The 18,543-nt window shown below is 44.0% G+C and overlaps 1 protein-coding gene across 1 annotated transcript; it reads left to right on the top strand.

The window, feature by feature from the left end:
* The first annotated feature begins 12,984 nt into the window (after positions 1–12,984).
* On the top strand, positions 12,985–16,567 carry LOC118397714 (disks large-associated protein 2). Its single transcript, XM_052468946.1, has 3 exons — positions 12,985–13,200; positions 16,025–16,448; positions 16,564–16,567. Exons 1-3 carry the CDS (start codon positions 12,993–12,995, stop codon positions 16,565–16,567), a joined length of 636 nt encoding a protein of 211 aa, XP_052324906.1. The 5' UTR covers positions 12,985–12,992.
* The last annotated feature ends 1,976 nt before the right edge of the window (positions 16,568–18,543 follow it).

Raw genomic sequence — 18,543 nt, 5'->3', positions numbered from 1 at the left:
CGCAGGCCATAGACAATACAGCCAACTTTCTTTTTTTGGGGGGTGAACAGTTTTCCTTGGAGTTTCGCATGTTAAACACGTCCTGCTATAGTCACAGACATGGTTTAACCAGTTTTAGAAACTGAGTGTTTTAGAAACGGAGTGTTTTCTATCCACACATACTAATCATATGCATATACTATATTCCTGGCATGAGTAGCAGGACTTTGAAATTTTGTGCGATTTTTAACAAAATGTTGAAAAAATAGTCCCGAACTCTTAGAGGGTCTTGCTCACATCAGCTCCGTAGAGAGTGATCCCACAGTCGTCCCGAACAGCTGGTGCTCTCATGCATGCTTCTGTGTTGTTTGCCTCGAAGCGAGCATTAAAGGCATTTAGCCAGTCTGTTAGGCTGGGTTTCCCTTTGTAGTTCATAATAGTTTGCAAGCCCTGACACATCCGACGAGCTTCAGAGCCGGTATAGTAGGATTCAATCTTAGTCCTGTATTGACGCTTTGTCTGTTTGGTGGTTCGTCTTAAGGCATAGCAGGATTTCTAATAAGCATCCGGATTTGTGTCCCGATTCTTGGAAGCGGCAGCTCGAGCCTTTAGCTCGGTGCAGATGTTGCCTGTAATCCATGGCTTCTGGTTGGGATATGTATGTACTGTCACTGTGGGGACGACATCGTTGATGCAATTTATTGATGAAGCCGGTGACTGAGGTGGTATACTCCTCAATGTCATTGGATGAATCGCGGGAACATATTCCAGTCTGTGCTAGCAAAACAGTCCTGTAGTGTGTAATCCACGTCATCTGAACACTTCCCTATTGAGCGAGTCACTGGTACTTCCTGCTTTAGTTTTTGCTTGTAAGCAGGAATCAGGAGGATAGAATTATTGTCATTCGTGTGAAGATAGAATTATGAATTATTTGCCAAATGGAGGGCTTGGGAGAGCTTTGTATGCCTCTCTGTGAGTTTTTTAAAACTCTGGTTGCACATGTGACATGCTAGTAGAAATTAGGTAAAATCAGATTTAAGTTTGCCTGCATTAAAGTCCCCGGCCACTAGGAGCCCCGCTTCTGGGTGAGAATTGTCTTGTTTGCTCATGGCCTTATACAGCTCGTTGATTGAGGTCTTGGTGCCAGCATCGGTTTGTGGTGGTAAACGGGCGGCTACGAAAAATATTGATAACTTTATTGGTAGATAGTGTGGTCAACAGCTTATCATGAGGTACCTCAGGCGAGCAGTACCTCAAGACTTCCTTAATATTAGACATTGTGCACCAGCTGTTATTGACAAATGGACACACACCACCACCCCTCGTCTTACCGGAAGTAGCAGTTCTGTCCTGCTGATGCACGGAAAACCCAGTCAACTGTATATTATCCGTGTCATCGTTCAGCCACGACTCTGTGAAACATAAGATATTACAATTTTGATAGTCTCGAACGGAGCTTATCTATTTTATTCTCCAGTTATTGCACGTTAACCAATATAACGGATGGTAGAGGCGGGTTACCCACCACCGACTAATTCTCACAAGGCTCCCCGATCTCCGCCCCCTGTACCTCCATCTTTTCTTCACGCGAATGATGGGGATTTGGGGCCTAGTCTCAGAGAAACAGTATATCCTTCGTGTCGGACTCATTAAAGAAAAAATCTTTGTTCAGTTCGAGGTAGGTAATCGCTTTTCTGATATCCTGAAGCTTTTTTCAGTTACAAGAGACTGAAGCAGCAACATTTTGTACAAAATAAGTTACGGACAATGCGGAAAAACACACAAAATAGCACAGTTGGTTAGTGTTGACACAAATACTATTTTCTTTTACTTAAATATTTTTTCTATTACATGGTGCCTGCATGGTACCTTTTATAAGATACAAAACATAAACTATCATTGCATTTGAGTTGTCTTACACACATTGTTTTCACATTCAAAACATACTTGAGATGTGCATGTAACCCAGAAAAGGTCCCTACATTTTTTATTATAGTTTTCATACAATAGCCACACATTTTGCTTTCATTTGTTTGTTATTTAAGCATGTCCTTAATTGTTTATTGTACCTTTTATTATTATTATTATTATTACTGCTACTACTACCACTATTGGTACCAATCGAGTTTGACTTTGCATTAGAATTAACATTAGCATTGTTAGCTTTCTTATTAACATCATAGTATTGGCATTTGTGTTTTACCTGAATCTCTTCTTGATTCAATCAATATTTATTTCAGTTTGCCTAAATGTTTTTATTTTATTGAATGAAAATTGTCTTCGTAAGTAAGTAGCCTTGAGAGCCGGAAGGACTCGTAGGCGCAAGAGCCTATATCCTGTTTCTTTAGCACGAGGCAGCTTATGTACAAGTACACTGCCCGGACAGGGTGCTAGTCTATCGCAAGGCCATTTTATGAAAAGCAAGTAATCAAATCCTCATGAGATGCTGATCCGCAGCAAGGAAAACAAGTGACAAATCTTTGTTGCCACCAGATAGGATTAAACACAGTACTACATATCCCTTACAAGTATGCCTACACCATTCCTGGTATTTTTTTAGGTGTACACCAAGGTCATTATAGTCATCTAAAACTGAAACTAAAACTAAAAAAATAATCATAATAAATAAATCATTTAGAAACCCGTTTGAAAAATGAAAACTATAATTAAACTATTGTCTTTGTTTCCAAAACCAAATAAAATAAAGAGCATCATAAATTATGTTCAGTGTTAGTGTTTCCCTTAACATTGGGCAAACATCTAATGAGGTTTTGAAGCTTTTTTTAGTATTTTCAAGCTTCCAGGATATTGTGATGTTTCAAACAGGCCTAACTCATGCATCACTGTCACTAGCTACAGTATCTAGTCTAGACAAACAGGTTACCTCGCACAATGTAACAATGTTCCAGCCAATGAGATATGTGTGTATATATGTATGTATGTATGTATATATACATATATATATATATTTTTTTAACCTTTATTTAACCAGGCAATAGAGACTGCAACATTGTAACTGTCCCATTATCGCATCTATAACCTCGTCCCCAAACACAAATTTCTGGCGCATAGAGCCTGTTAACAGTGTGGGACTGTTTGGAACTAGGGCTGTTATGGTGACTGTATCACCGCCACACCAGCGGTCACGAGTCAGCTAGCCCCGAATAGCAGCACTGCAGAAACTATTACACTCAACGGAACGACTTGATTAGTGTAGTGTCAACAACGCAGCCACTGCCAGCTAGCCTACTTCCGCAGTACTGTATCATTTTAATCATTTTAGTCAATAAGATTCTTGCTACGTAAGCTTAACTTTCTGAACATTCGAGACGTGTAGTCCACTTGTCATTCCAATCTCCTTTGCATTAGCGTAGCCTCTTCTGTAGCCTGTCAACTATGTGTCTGTCTATCTCTGTTCTCTCCTCTCTGCACAGACCATACAAACGCTCCACACCGCGTGGCCGCGGCCACCCTAATCTGGTGGTCCCAGCGCGCACGACCCACGTGGAGTTCCAGGTCTCCGGTAGCCTCTGGAACTGCCGATCTGCGGCCAACAAGGCAGAGTTCATCTCAGCCTATGCCTCCCTCCAGTCCCTCGACTTCTTGGCACTGACGGAAACATGGATCACCACAGACAACACTGCTACTCCTACTGCTCTCTCTTCGTCCGCCCACGTGTTCTCGCACACCCCGAGAGCTTCTGGTCAGCGGGGTGGTGGCACCGAGATCCTCATCTCTCCCAAGTGGTCATTCTCTCTTTCTCCCCTTACCCATCTGTCTATCGCCTCCTTTGAATTCCATGCTGTCACAGTTACCAGCCCTTTCAAGCTTAACATCCTTGTCATTTATCGCCCTCCAGGTACCCTCGGAGAGTTCATCAATGAGCTTGATACCTTGATAAGCTCCTTTCCTGAGGACAGCTCACCTCTCACAGTGCTGGGCGACTTTAACCTCCCCACGTCTACCTTTGACTCATTCCTCTCTGCCTCCTTCTTTCCACTCCTCTCCTCTTTTGACCTCACCCTCTCACCTTCCCCCTACTCACAAGGCAGGCAATACGCTCAACCTCATCTTTACTAGATGCTGTTCTTCCACTAACCTCATTGCAACTCCCTCCAAGTCTCCGACCACTACCTTGTATCCTTTTCCCTCTCGCTCTCATCCAACACCTCCCACACTGCCCCTACTCGGATGGTATCGCGCCGTCCCAACCTTCGCTCTCTCTCCCCTGCTACTCTCTCCTCTTCCATCCTATCATCTCTTCCCTCTGCTCAAACCTTCTCCAACCTATCTCCTGATTCTGCCTCCTCAACCCTCCTCTCCTCCCTTTCTGCATCCTTTGACTCTCTATGTCCCCTATCCTCCAGGCCGGCTCGGTCCTCCCCTCCCGCCCCGTGGCTCGACGACTCATTGCGAGCTCACAGAACAGGGCTCCGGGCAGCAGAGCGGAAATGGAGGAAAACTCGCCTCCCCTGCGGACCTGGCATCCTTTCACTCCCTCCTCTCTACATTTTCCTCCTCTGTCTCTGCTGCTAAAGCCATTTTCTACCACTCTAAATTCCAAGCATCTGCCTCTAACCCTAGGAAGCTCTTTGCCACCTTCTCCTCCCTCCTGAATCCTCCTCCCCCCCCCCCTCCTCCCTCTCTGCAGATGACTTTGTCAACCATTTTGAAAAGAAGGTCGACGACATCCGATCCTCGTTTGCTAAGTCAAACGGCACCGCTGGTTCTGCTCACACTGCCCTACCCTGTGCTCTGACCTCTTTCTCCCCTCTCTCTCCAGATGAAATCTCGCGTCTTGTGACGGCCGGCCGCCCAACAACCTGCCCGCTTGACCCTATCCCCTCCTCTCTTCTCCAGACCATTTCCGGAGACCTTCTCCCTTACCTCACCTCGCTCATCAACTCATCCCTGACCGCTGGCTACGTCCCTTCCGTCTTCAAGAGAGCGAGAGTTGCACCCCTTCTGAAAAAACCTACACTCGATCCCTCCGATGTCAACAACTACAGACCAGTATCCCTTCTTTCTTTTCTCTCCAAAACTCTTGAACGTGCCGTCCTTGGCCAGCTCTCCCGCTATCTCTCTCTGAATGACCTTCTTGATCCAAATCAGTCAGGTTTCAAGACTAGTCATTCAACTGAGACTGCTCTTCTCTGTATCACGGAGGCGCTCCGCACTGCTAAAGCTAACTCTCTCTCCTCTGCTCTCATCCTTCTAGACCTATCGGCTGCCTTCGATACTGTGAACCATCAGATCCTCCTCTCCACCCTCTCCGAGTTGGGCATCTCCGGCGCGGCCCACGCTTGGATTGCGTCCTACCTGACAGGTCGCTCCTACCAGGTGGCGTGGCGAGAATCTGTCTCCTCACCACGCGCTCTCACCACTGGTGTCCCCCAGGGCTCTGTTCTAGGCCCTCTCCTATTCTCGCTATACACCAAGTCACTTGGCTCTGTCATAACCTCACATGGTCTCTCCTATCATTGCTATGCAGATGACACACAATTAATCTTCTCCTTTCCCCCTTCTGATGACCAGGTGGCGAATCGCATCTCTGCATGTCTGGCAGACATATCAGTGTGGATGACGGATCACCACCTCAAGCTGAACCTCGGCAAGACGGAGCTGCTCTTCCTCCCGGGGAAGGACTGCCCGTTCCATGATCTCGCCATCACGGTTGACAACTCCATTGTGTCCTCCTCCCAGAGCGCTAAGAACCTTGGCGTGATCCTGGACAACACCCTGTCGTTCTCAACTAACATCAAGGCGGTGGCCCGTTCCTGTAGGTTCATGCTCTACAACATCCGCAGAGTACGACCCTGCCTCACACAGGAAGCGGCGCAGGTCCTAATCCAGGCACTTGTCATCTCCCGTCTGGATTACTGCAACTCGCTGTTGGCTGGGCTCCCTGCCTGTGCCATTAAACCCCTACAACTCATCCAGAACGCCGCAGCCCGTCTGGTGTTCAACCTTCCCAAGTTCTCTCACGTCACCCCGCTCCTCCGCTCTCTCCACTGGTTTCCAGTTGAAGCTCGCATCCGCTACAAGACCATGGTGCTTGCCTACGGAGCTGTGAGGGGAACGGCACCTCAGTACCTCCAGGCTCTGATCAGGCCCTACACCCAAACAAGGGCACTGCGTTCATCCACCTCTGGCCTGCTCGCCTCCCTACCACTGAGGAAGTACAGTTCCCGCTCAGCCCAGTCAAAACTGTTCGCTGCTCTGGCCCCCAATGGTGGAACAAACTCCCTCACGACGCCAGGACAGCGGAGTCAATCACCACCTTCCGGAGACACCTGAAACCCCACCTCTTTAAGGAATACCTAGGATAGGATAAGTAATCCTTCTCACCCCCCACACTTTAAGATTTAGATGCACTATTGTAAAGTGACTGTTCTACTGGATGTCATAAGGTGAATGCACCAATTTGTAAGTCGCTCTGGATAAGAGCGTCTGCTAAATGACTTAAATGTAAATGTAATGTAAATGAGTCGTGAAAGCAGTCAAATTCCAAGTGCATAGATGACATGTATTTTTTCCCCCTGCCCCTGTTTTGAGACAGGTGCATGATAATAGTCCATAATAAATCAAAACCAATTTCACACATAGTGCCTTGCGAAAGTTTTCGGCCCCCTTGAACTTTGCAACCTTTTGCCACATTTCAGGCTTCAAACATAAAGATATAAAACTGTATTTTTTTGTGAAGAATCAACAACAAGTGGGACACAATCATGAAGTGGAACGACATTTATTGGATATTTCAAACTTTTTGAACAAATCATAAACTGAAAAATTGGGCGTGCAAAATTATTCAGCCCCCTTACGTTAATACTTTGTAGCGTCACCTTTTGCTGCGATTACAGCTGTAAGTCGCTTGGGGTATGTCTCTATCAGTTTTGCACATCGAGAGACTGACATTTTTTCCCATTCCTCCTTGCAAAACAGCTCGAGCTCAGTGAGGTTGGATGAAGAGCATTTGTGAACAGCAGTTTTCAGTTCTTTCCACAGATTGGATTCAGGTCTGGACTTTGACTTGGCCATTCTAACACCTGGATATGTTTATTTATGAACCATTCCATTGTAGATTTTGCTTTATGTTTTGGATCATTGTCTTGCTGGAAGAAAAATATCCGTCCCAGTCTCAGGTCGTTTGCAGACTCCATCAGGTTTTCTTCCAGAATGGTCCTGTATTTGGCTCCATCCATCTTCCCATCAATTTTTACCATCTTCCCTGTCCCTGCTGAAGAAAAGCAGGCCCAAACCATGATGCTGCCACCACCATGTTTGACAGTGGGGATGGTGTGTTCAGGGTGATGAGCTGTGTTGCTTTACGCCAAACATAACGTTTTGCATTGTTGCCAAAAAGTTCAATTTTGGTTTCATCTGACCAGAGCACCTTCTTCCACATGTTTGGTGTGTCTCCCAGGTGGCTTGTGGCAAACTTTAAACAACACTTTTTATGGATATCTTTAAGAAATGGCTTTCTTCTTGCCACTCTTCCATAAAGGCCAGATTTGTGCAATATACGACTGATTGTTGTCCTATGGACAGAGTCTCCCACCTCAGCTGTAGATCTCTGCAGTTCATCCAGAGTGATCATGGGCCTCTTGGCTGCATCTCTGATCAGTCTTCTCCTTGTATGAGCTGAAAGTTTAGAGGGACGGCCAGGTCTTGGTAGATTTGCAGTGGTCTGATACTCATTCCATTTCAATATTATCGCTTGCACAGTGCTCCTTGGGATGTTTAAAGCTTGGGAAATCTTTTTGTATCCAAATCCGGCTTTAAACTTCTTCACAACAGTATCTCGGACCTGCCTGGTGTGTTCCTTGTTCTTCATGATGCTCTCTGCGCTTTTAACGGACCTCTGAGACTATCACAGTGCAGGTGCATTTATACGGAGACTTGATTACACACAGGTGGATTGTATTTATCATCATTAGTCATTTAGGTCAACATTGGATCATTCAGAGATCCTCACTGAACTTCTGGAGAGAGTTTGCTGCACTGAAAGTAAAGGGGCTGAATAATTTTGCACGCCCAATTTTTCAGTTTTTGATTTGTTAAAATTTTTTGAAATATCCAATAAATGTCGTTCCACTTCATGATTGTGTCCCACTTGTTGTTGATTCTTCACAAAAGAATACAGTTTTATATCTTTATGTTTGAAGCCTGAAATGTGGCAAAAGGTCGCAAAGTTCAAGGGGGCCGAATACTTTCGCAAGGCACTGTATATTACTTAGTGTACGTAAAGACAAGATGAAATCAACAACAGTCTGATGGGTGACAATATTATCCTATCACTTGTGAATGTTATATTATCCCTTCTGAATGATGCCCATTTTTTTCAAATCATAGTCACACACCTCATGTAGCCTAGCCCATAGGCCTATATGTTTGGATAAGGGTTGTAATCACAACTAAAGTGGCCAAATAACTTCTTAGAATGAATCACATGAATATTCTTTACAATGGGTATAGAGCCTAACTGGCATACAGTGCATTCGGAAAGTTTTCAGACCTCTTGACTTTTTCCACATTTTGTTACACTACAGCCTTATTCTAAAACGGATGAAATAAATGTTTTTTTCTCATCAATTTACACACAATACCTCGTAATGAAAAAGCAAAAACAGGTTTACCTTATTGACATATGTATTTAGACCCTTTGCTATGAGACTCAAACTTGAGCTCAGGTGCATCCTGTTTCCATTGACCATACTTAGATGTTTACAACATGATCGTAAGTCCACCTGTGGTAAATTCTATTGATTGGACATGATTTGGAAAGGCACACACCTGTCTATATAAGGTCACACAGTTGACAGTGCACGTCAGAGCAAAAACCAAACCATGAGGTCAAGGGAATTGTCCGTAGAGCTCTGAGACAGGATTGTGTCGAGGCGCAGATCTGGGGAAGGGTACCAAAAAATGTCTGCAGTATTGAAGGTCCCCAAGAACACAGTGGCCTCCATTATTCTTAAATGGAAGCCACTAAGACTCTTCCTAAAGCTGGCCGCCCGGCCAAACTGGGCAATCAGGGGAGAAAGGCCTTGTGCAGGGAGGTGACCAAGAACCCGATGGTCACTCTGACAGAGCTCCAGAGTTCCTCTGTGGAGATGGGAGAACCTTCCAGAAGGACAACCATCTGTGCAGCACTCCTCCAATCAGGCCTTTATGGTAGAGTGGCCAGACGTAAGCCAATCCTCAGTAACAGGCACATGACAGCCCGCTTGCAGTTTGCCGAAAGGCACCTAAAGAAGTCTCAGACCATGAGAAACAAGATTCTCTGGTCTGATGAAATTAATGCAAAGTGTCACGTCTGGAGGAAACCTGGCACTATCCCTACGGTGAAGCATGGAGGTGGCATAATCATGCGGTGTGGATGTTTTTCAGTGGCAGTGACTGGGAGACTAGTCAGGATCAAGGGAAATATGAACAGAGCAAAGTACAGAGAAATCCTTGATGATAATCTGCTCTCAAAACCTGCTCATAGGACCTCACGCTGAATGTCCTTGAGTGGCCCAGCCAGAGCCTAGACTTGAACCCGATCGAACATCTCTGGAGAGACCTGAAAATAGCTGTGTAGTGACACTCCCCACCCAACTTGACAGAGCTTGAGAGGATCTGCAGAGATGAATGGGAGAAACTCCCCAAATACAGGGTGCCAAGCTTGTAGCGTCATACCCAAGAAGACTCGAGGCTGTAATCTCTGCCAGCGGTGCTTCAACAAAGTACTGATTAAAGGGTCTGAATATATCTAAATGTGGTATTTCAGTGTTTATATTTAATACATGTGCAAACATTTCAAAAACACTGTTTTTGCTTTGTCGTTAAGGGGTAGTGTGTGTAAATTGATGAATATTTTTTAAATGTATTATTATTTTAGAATAAGGCTTACAAAATGTGGAAAAACCTACAACACATACATGGCTACTAGACTCCCATGCATTAGCTTCCTAACACTAAAACTGAAACTAAATCATATATATCAAACTAAAACTGAATAAAAACAAATAAATCAAGTTGGAAAACGAACTCAAACGTAACTGAATAAAAAAAATCATAGAAATAAAAACTAATATAGAAACAAAACTATTAATAACCTTGGTGTACATTCATTACAGATTGGAAAACGTGTTTTCATTTCAACACTTTATAACGTCTGCAAAGCGAACTAGCTACTGTGTGAACATTGTTGTAAACCTGAAGCTTTGTTGGTGATGCAAAGCAAATTATCACTTTTGCCTGCATCTTCATACTGTTCTTAAACATTGTTTCTGAGTTTGCATTAACTTTACACTGCTACTGACTGCTACCTAGAACTCGATAGAACAGAAGATATGAATCTACAAGTGACACAGAGAAGTGGATCATCTGAAGAGTATCCACAGCGCAGTACTACAGTGCAGAAGCAAAGATTAGGGAGGTTTTCTCAAGTACGTTGTACATTGTTGAAACACTTATCCAGGCCATTGATTTGTAAAGGTTTGTAGTTATTTACCACATATGAATGGTTAGTCCACTTTGCATCCATGGGGGCATCACCACTGTATGTATATATGTATGTGACTATGGAAAACATGGTTGTTTTTCTTCATTCAACTGAAAGAGGACCCAAATCACCAGATCTTTGGCTCAGAAAACCGACAGTAGTGGAGTCAGCTGGACCATAACGGACTGTTGTCATCCTCGAACCTGTCCTCTATCGAGTGTGTCCTCTATCCAACCATCTATCCATCTTTCCCTCCGTCCATTCATTAATCCACTCCATTCACTTTGGCAAAGCACAGTACAATTAGCATACAGTCTAATATACACTCTTAGAAAAAAGGGTTCCAAAATGGGTTTTTCAGCTGTCCCCATAAGAAAACCTTTTTTTGGTTCCAGGTAGCTCTTTTGGGTTCCATGTAGAACCCTATGTGGAAAGGATTCTATGTTCTCCTATGGTGAACCTTTAGGTTCTAGATAGGATCTTTTTTTTCTCAGTGTACCATTAGTTGAATTTCTGTAGTATTCATTTGACACTTTTTATAAGAAAAGCAATACTTTCCTGCTCTTTTGGCCTTTTTATTTTGTGAAGGTTAGGAACAAATAACATGTATTGTATTGTGTATGTAGGTCTGTGCAGTGTTTTATTATTCACCATTTCTCTCATCTGAATTGGTCCCATTCATTCAGCATGATGAATACCCATAGCCCACTGCTCGTGCTCGAGCTGCTGCCCCCCATGCTCATGTTGCTTGTCAGTCATCCCATAACATTACATCAGAACCATCCTGACCTTAGAAAGATAACCTTCCCTCCAGCCTTACCGCCAGTCATAGTTCCACGGCTATGGCAGGGGTCTGCCAATGGCTCGAATGGAGGGAGGTGAATGGACCACCAGGAAACTAACAAAAAGGTCTGAGAGTTCCTCTGGACAGAGAAAAGGAGTCAAAGGCAGACTGACCAATCAGAATATGCTAGACAGAACAAATACAAGATATTGTTCGTATACTTTTCATTAAGTTGCCTTTATACCATGTAGCTAATCTGTAACTATTTACTAGTGTCATTTCACTTTGCACTGGTACACTAACTATAGACACGCCTGTAGACAATGACTTAATTAAATCTCTAATTAATTGCAACGGTGTAGTTAAAACTCGCTACTGTAATTACACATAGAAATTGAAATCGATCAACATTTTATCCTTGCCACTTGATGTTATGTAATAAGGAATCAACGGTCATGGGAAATGAAAAACACAATTTCCCCCCACAAGAAAATGGTAGATTTACTGTAAATGTTTCATGACCTTTTTCCCCCAAAATGTAAACCTTTCAGCTAAGTTAATGAGGCACTGTTCAGTAGGCATCACAGCATGTGTTGACCATGTTGTGGTAGCTGCCCCTGGGAGTATGAGACTGACTGACCGACCGACGGATAGATTAATAGACAGATAGAGAAATGAGATCCTTTGTTGCGACTTCCAGGGTACCTTTCTGTGGTGTAAATGAGCTACTCGGTCTCTGTCCTCGCAGGCCCGCTTTGTCTAATTTGCTCTATCGCCTTGCTGTCTGATCCTCATGGCCCCCTCTAGATCGAAACACAACTGCAACTTCTTGACAGATCTCGTTCCAATTCAATTTCATGTTAATGTGGTGTTTGCCTGGTGGACAAGTTAATTGAATGTTTGATTTATATGTCGGTCTTCTTTCTCTTTATTTTTCCTCCCTCTAACATATTCTTCTGTTGTTTAGTCCACCCCATTTGTAATCGGCATTATAAGTTGTTGTTTTTGTACACATCTATTTAGTCCCTCTCTTCTTTTTTTATATTTTATTTGCTCCTTCTCATTTAACTTTTTGTAGATGCCTCATTACCTGTAATCTACCTCTGAGTTTATTTGTATATTTACTCGTGTATTTATTTGTATCTGATATGATTTATTTCATTTTTTTTCTTGTTTGTTTACCTTTATTTAACCAGGCAAGTCAGTTAAGAACCCATTCTTATTTACAATGACAGCCTACCAGGGAACAGTGGGTTAGCTGCCTTGTTCAGGGGCAGAACGACATATTTTTTTTTACCTTGTCAGCTCAGGGATTCGATCCAGCAACCTTTCAGCGACTGGCCCAATGCTCAAACCACTTGGCCACCTGCCGCCCCTGATTATGTTAATTAGCCTGCCTCATCTCTTGTGTTTACTTTCTCATGTTTGCCTATTTGTCTATGTGGTGCGCATCAGGGCATAGTTTCTATGTACTACAAGATTATTAGATGATACCGCATGTTCTCTCTCTCCGCTGTGTAATCATGACTGTTCAGCACAGTCTAATACCTGTGGTTCCACCAGTCATAACTAAAAACCATCTCTGACACTGCTGTGTGAATGTTCTTGCTGTGGATGCGAACACAGCAAACGTTGAAAACGGTGGACCATCCCAGCACTGTAATGTCCACCTCTTTGTTTGTCGTTGATTGACCAAATATCACGATCAATTAGAAGAAATGTATGTGTGTATCATGTGAAATGTGTCTGCGACTCTCGCTTGACTGTGATCCTGATACCAGTGTTGGCCTGAGGCATGGTAGGTACTGTTATAGTCAGATGAACTATATGTGGAGGAGTCTCTCCTGTCCCTCCATTTCCCTTACTAACTTGTGTTGCCTACTATTTTCAGGTATCCAGTTTCGCCTCCCTTCTTCCTGCAGTGTGGACCGAGCCAATCCACCTCCAGGTAAAAAAGAAGTCCTCATCACCTTTACCAACATTGCGAAACCGTCAGTCTTTGAATTAAGGGTGACCCGAGGAACCCTGGAGTTTCTCAAGGAACCATTGCAGTCAATAGGTTCATATTGACGCCTTTGGTTAATTGAGAGTTCCGGGAGGGACCTTTTTTGCTGGTGCGTGTGGAACACTTTGAATTTATGTTAAATCTGTAGATAGTCTGCTCTACAGACCATCAGTGACATTTATCTATCTACTAACCCTAGCTCTAACCCTAACCTTAAACCTTATCCTAGCACAAAACTTAACCCTAACCCTCATTCAACAGATAGTTTGTTGATAGTATGACCATCTGTAGAGCATCTCACGGGTGACCAAATAAATCTTCACGCCACGCCAATAAGCAACCCCTCCAAACTTCTGAGAGGCCCTTCCCATCACCAAAAAGGTTCCAGTTTGAACCTTTACCCAGGGGTTCCTCGATGAACCTTTTTAGAGGGGTTCCTCAAGGAACCTTTTTGAACCAACAGTGGCAATCTTTTGAACCCCAAAAGGTTCTTCAAGGCTCCTTACCTTCTTAGAGTGCAGTGTAAGGAGAGGCCTATGACAGACATGTCTTCTCCTTTCAAGGAGCTCTCTAACCCAGATACTTTGACTGACCCCAGCAACTCCATCTACAGCCTTTCCCACCGGCTGTTGGCTATAACACACCACCCGAATATAGAGAGAGACTCGCACAGCTCCTGCCTGTCAAGCTGCAGTGCAAGGTCCCCAGGCACACAGGGTTTGTCTGTCTGCTTTCTGTAGGGAGGCAATATGGCGTCTCTTGCTGGATACAATTGTTGTGCTTTTTCAAAAGAGGCTGTTGCCTACAGAGTATTCAAATCCACTCAGTTTGAATAGGAGGCTGTTTATTAAAAAGTCTTGAGTTTCACACTTCTTGAGTGGCTTTGAAGCTGCACACCATTAAAGCTCAGGGATAGAAATGTAAAGTTGAACGCTGTCTATGACTGCGTCACCCATCCTACTCAATTTGGTATCCACCGACGACAACAAAAAATACAACCCTTTCAAGATGGAATAAATCCATCTAAAGTGAGAGTATATGCAGAGTTGTACCACATCTAATGACTAATTAGATCCATCAAATGATGTGCTTGTTAAAATTGTAAATGGATTAAGTTCAAGTTATCCCTGATTTTATACGAGTAGTATAATTATGTCAAAGATGTGTCAATCAGCTGCCGGCAGTGTGTGTGTGTGTGTGTGTGTGTGTGTGTGTGTGTGTGTGTGTGTGTGTGTGTGTGTGTGTGTGTGTGTGTGTGTGTGTGTGTGTGTGTGTGTGTGTGTGTGTGTGTGTGTGTGTGTGTGTGTGTGTGTGTGTGTGTGTGTGTGTGTGTGTGTGTGTGTGTGTGTGCATATGTGTGACCTTAAAAGGACTAGGGAGGTTTTTTCAATATTTTTCTGAATAGGTGAATGTTTCAGTGGGTGGATGAACATATGAACAACTGAATGCCTGAATAAATATACCTGAGGACTATTCAGTTCCCCAGTTACACAACCTATTTGTGATGAAGTCTATTTTTGACACGTCAATGAATCACAGCCTTTTTTTTTTCTCCCTCAATGACTCATCCAACAGTTTAATAAAATAGTGGTTTCCAAATTCTGCATGTCAATGTCACAGTCCACAGGGCCATCAGCATGCTGCAGTCTTTTTGTAACTAGTGTGTTTAATGATGCATGCCGTATCTGGGACTCAGATACAGTACAAGAACTCCCATGAGCTGTTCCTTTTATCCTGTTAACTGTCATTATTTGTAGTACTGTATTCTGGATGTGCTGAAAAATGTGCTGTTATTAACAGAGAGGTTTGGAACTCTCTTTCCTATTGGTCTATTAACTAATTTAACGCATGGTGGTGTCACCATGGAAGGCCAAAACTCCCTCCCACCAAAACAGGCAGAAATGTCAGGCAGGCTGTTCAAACAGGTCTTACACTAAAATGAGTATTAATCATCATTTTCACAACTTCATAGTATTATTCCAACCTCATTGTGTGGAAATATATATAAAACACAGGAATTTGTTTTGTTTTACTTCATTGGGCTTTTAATATATTTCTTCAAGACTAAATTAGCCTGGTTATAATTCATAAGGAATCTGGTAGAAACACCTTCTCACCTTTTGTCTAACATAGCTTGTTACATATAACTATGTTTTTTTAAAACAATTATGTGAGGCTATCAGAATTAGAAGTTCATATCAAGCAACTGCATAATTTAATATCATTGAAGCAATGGTACTCTACCATTGCTACCATTGCTATACTATACCATCTCTGAAGTAGGCATACTGTAGCTCCTTGCTGCTAGCCCTTTTCTGCTATGAAGTCCATCTGGATTAAGATCACATTCTCATTTGCACTTGAAAGAAGGGTTGCTACACATAATCCTCCACTGCACAGAAGGAGCTATAGCCTGTAAACACTGGGCTTATTAACCAGAAAGACGCATCAGTGTCGAGTGTTCATCTCTGTGGCAGTAAAAATAAAAATATATATTTTTTAAATCCTCTCAGAGTTTCCCCTTTCTTCTGTTCTGTGTCCCCAGTGTCCTTGTGATGCATTTAACATAATCCCCTCATCACTCCGCCATTCGCTTTCATCACTCACTGTAGTAGCATACGTACTCTGGTGCACTGGGCCGCCTTGCTGTGAGAACTCTCGCCCCATCTTTCACTATTATATTATCGTCCTCCATTCTCTCCACTTCAGAACCTCTGCTTTACAATAACTCCTCTTCCTCTCCCTCCTCTCCCTGCTTGCTCTCCAGCGGTGACGCACACGCCTAGCTATAAGGCAAAGACGCCACCGCCGGTGCCACCTCGCGCCACCTCCAAGCCCCTCATCTCGGTGACGGCCCAGAGCAGCACAGATTCCACCCAGGATGCCTACCACGAGGGAAGGCACCCGCGGGGGAGTATCCTGTGGGCGCCGGACGGTCTGGGCGGCTCGGGTCGAAACCTCTACAACTCCACCGACAGCCTGGATAGTGCCAAGGCGGTGACGTTGGCCATGGAGACGGCGGCGGGCAAGCGGCACGCCTCCATGGGCAGCCACAGCTCCGTGCAGACGTGTGACAAGGCGGTGCTCGTGTCCAAGGCTGAGGAATACCTCAAAACACCACGCTCTTCCATAGGGATTCAGGCAAGACAAGTTCATTCATACACACATATGCTCATACACACACACATTATGCATAGATACACACACACACACACAGGACGTGAATCCTTAATCACAACAGCACATTGTGCCTGCAGTGATGCGCACTAACACACCGCTAGTCGCTGTCTCCACTCCCCATGACAGCTGATGTTAGACAAAGACACACGCAAACATACGCACACACATGCACATCATTAAAAACCGTTCACACCGAGAAGTATATCATATATTATAACAACGATGTCGCTCTTGCTGCGGGTGATTCCCTGATCCACCTCTACGCAGACGACACCATTCTGTATACATCTGGTGTTAACTAACTTCCAAACGAGCTTCAATGCCATACAACACTCCTCCCGTGGCCTTCAAATGCTTTTAAATACTATTAAAACCAAATGCATGCTTTTCAACCGTTCGCTGCCCACACCCACCCGCCCGACTAGCATCACTACTCTGACTTAGAATGTGTGGACAAATACCTAGGTGTCTGGCTAGACTGTAAATTCTCTTTCCTCATAATAAACGTCTCCAATCCAAAAGTAAATCTATAATCTGCTTCCTATTTTGCAACAAAGCCTCCTTCACTCACGCAGACAAACATACCCTCGTAAAACTGACTATCCTACCGATCCTCGACTTCGGCGATGTCATTTACAAAATAGCTTCCAATACTCTACTCAGCAAACTGGATGCAGTCTATCACAGTGCCATCCGTTTTGTCACCAAAGCCCCTTATACCACCCACCACTGCGACCTGTATGCTCTAGTCGTCTGGCCCTCGCTACATATTCGTCGCCAGACCCACTGGCTCCAGGTCATCTATAAGTATATGCTAGGTAAAGCTCCTCCTCATCTCAGCTCACTGGTCATGATAACAACACCCACCCGTAGCACGCGCTCCAGCAGGTACAGTGAGAGGGGAAAGTATGTAATCCCCTGCTGATTTTGTACGTTTGCCCACTGACAAAGAAATGATCAGTCTATAATTTTAATGGTAGGTTTATTTGAACAGTGATAATAAATAATAAATAATAAATAAATAAATAATCCAGAGAAACGCATGTCAAAAATGTTATAAAATGAGGGAAATAATTATTTGACCCCCTCTCAATCAGAAAGATTTCTGGCTCGCAGGTGTCTTTAATACAGGTAACGAGCTGAGATTAGGAGCACACTCTTAAAGGGAATGCTCCTAATCTCAGTTTGTTACCTGTATAAAGACACCTGTCCACTGAAGCAGTCAATCAATGAGATTCCAAACTCTCCACCAATGGCCAAGACCAAAGAGCTCTCCAAGGATGTCAGCGACAAGATTGTAGCCCTACACAAGGCTGGAATGGGCTACAAGACCATCACCAAGCAGTTTGGTGAGAAGGTGACAACAGTTGGTGCGATTATTCGCAAATGGAAGAAGCACAAAAGAACTGTCAATCTCCCTCGGCCTGGGGCTCCACACAAGATCTCACCTTGTGGAGTTGCAATGATCATGAGAACGGTGAGGAATCAGCCCAGAACTACACGGGAGGATCTTGTCAATGATCTCAAGGCATCTGGGACCATAGTCACCAAGAAAACAATTGGTAACACACTACGCCGTGAAGGACTGAAATCCTGCAGCGTCGGCAAGGTCCCCCTGCTCTAGAAAGCACATATACATGCCCGTCTGAAGTTTGCCAATGAACATCTGAATGATTCAGAGGACAACTGGGTGAAAGTGTTGTGGTCAGATGATACCAAAATGGAGCTCTTCGGCATCAACTCAACTCGCCGTGTTTGGAGGAGAAGGAATGCTGCCTATGACCCCAAGAATACCATCCCCACTGTCAAACATGGAGGTGGAAACATTATGCTTTGGGGGTGTTTTTCTGCTAAGGGGACAGGACAACTTCACTGCATCAAAGGGACGATGGACGGGGCCATGTACTGTCAAATCTTGGGTGAGGACCTCCTTTCCTCAGCCAGGGCATTGAAAATGGGTCGTGGATAGGTATTCCAGCATGACAATGACCCAAAACACACGGCCAACGCAACAAAGGAGTGGCTCAGGAAGAAGCACATTAAGGTCCTGGAGTGGTCTAGCCAGTCTCCAGACCTTAAACCCATAGAAAATCTGTGGAGGGAGCT

The sequence above is a fragment of the Oncorhynchus keta genome, chromosome 19 (assembly GCF_023373465.1).
Source record: "Oncorhynchus keta strain PuntledgeMale-10-30-2019 chromosome 19, Oket_V2, whole genome shotgun sequence".
NCBI classification, from domain to species: domain Eukaryota; kingdom Metazoa; phylum Chordata; class Actinopteri; order Salmoniformes; family Salmonidae; genus Oncorhynchus; species Oncorhynchus keta.
The sequence above is the reverse complement of the archived record's forward strand: the minus strand, read 5'-3'. Positions and strand labels throughout refer to the sequence as shown.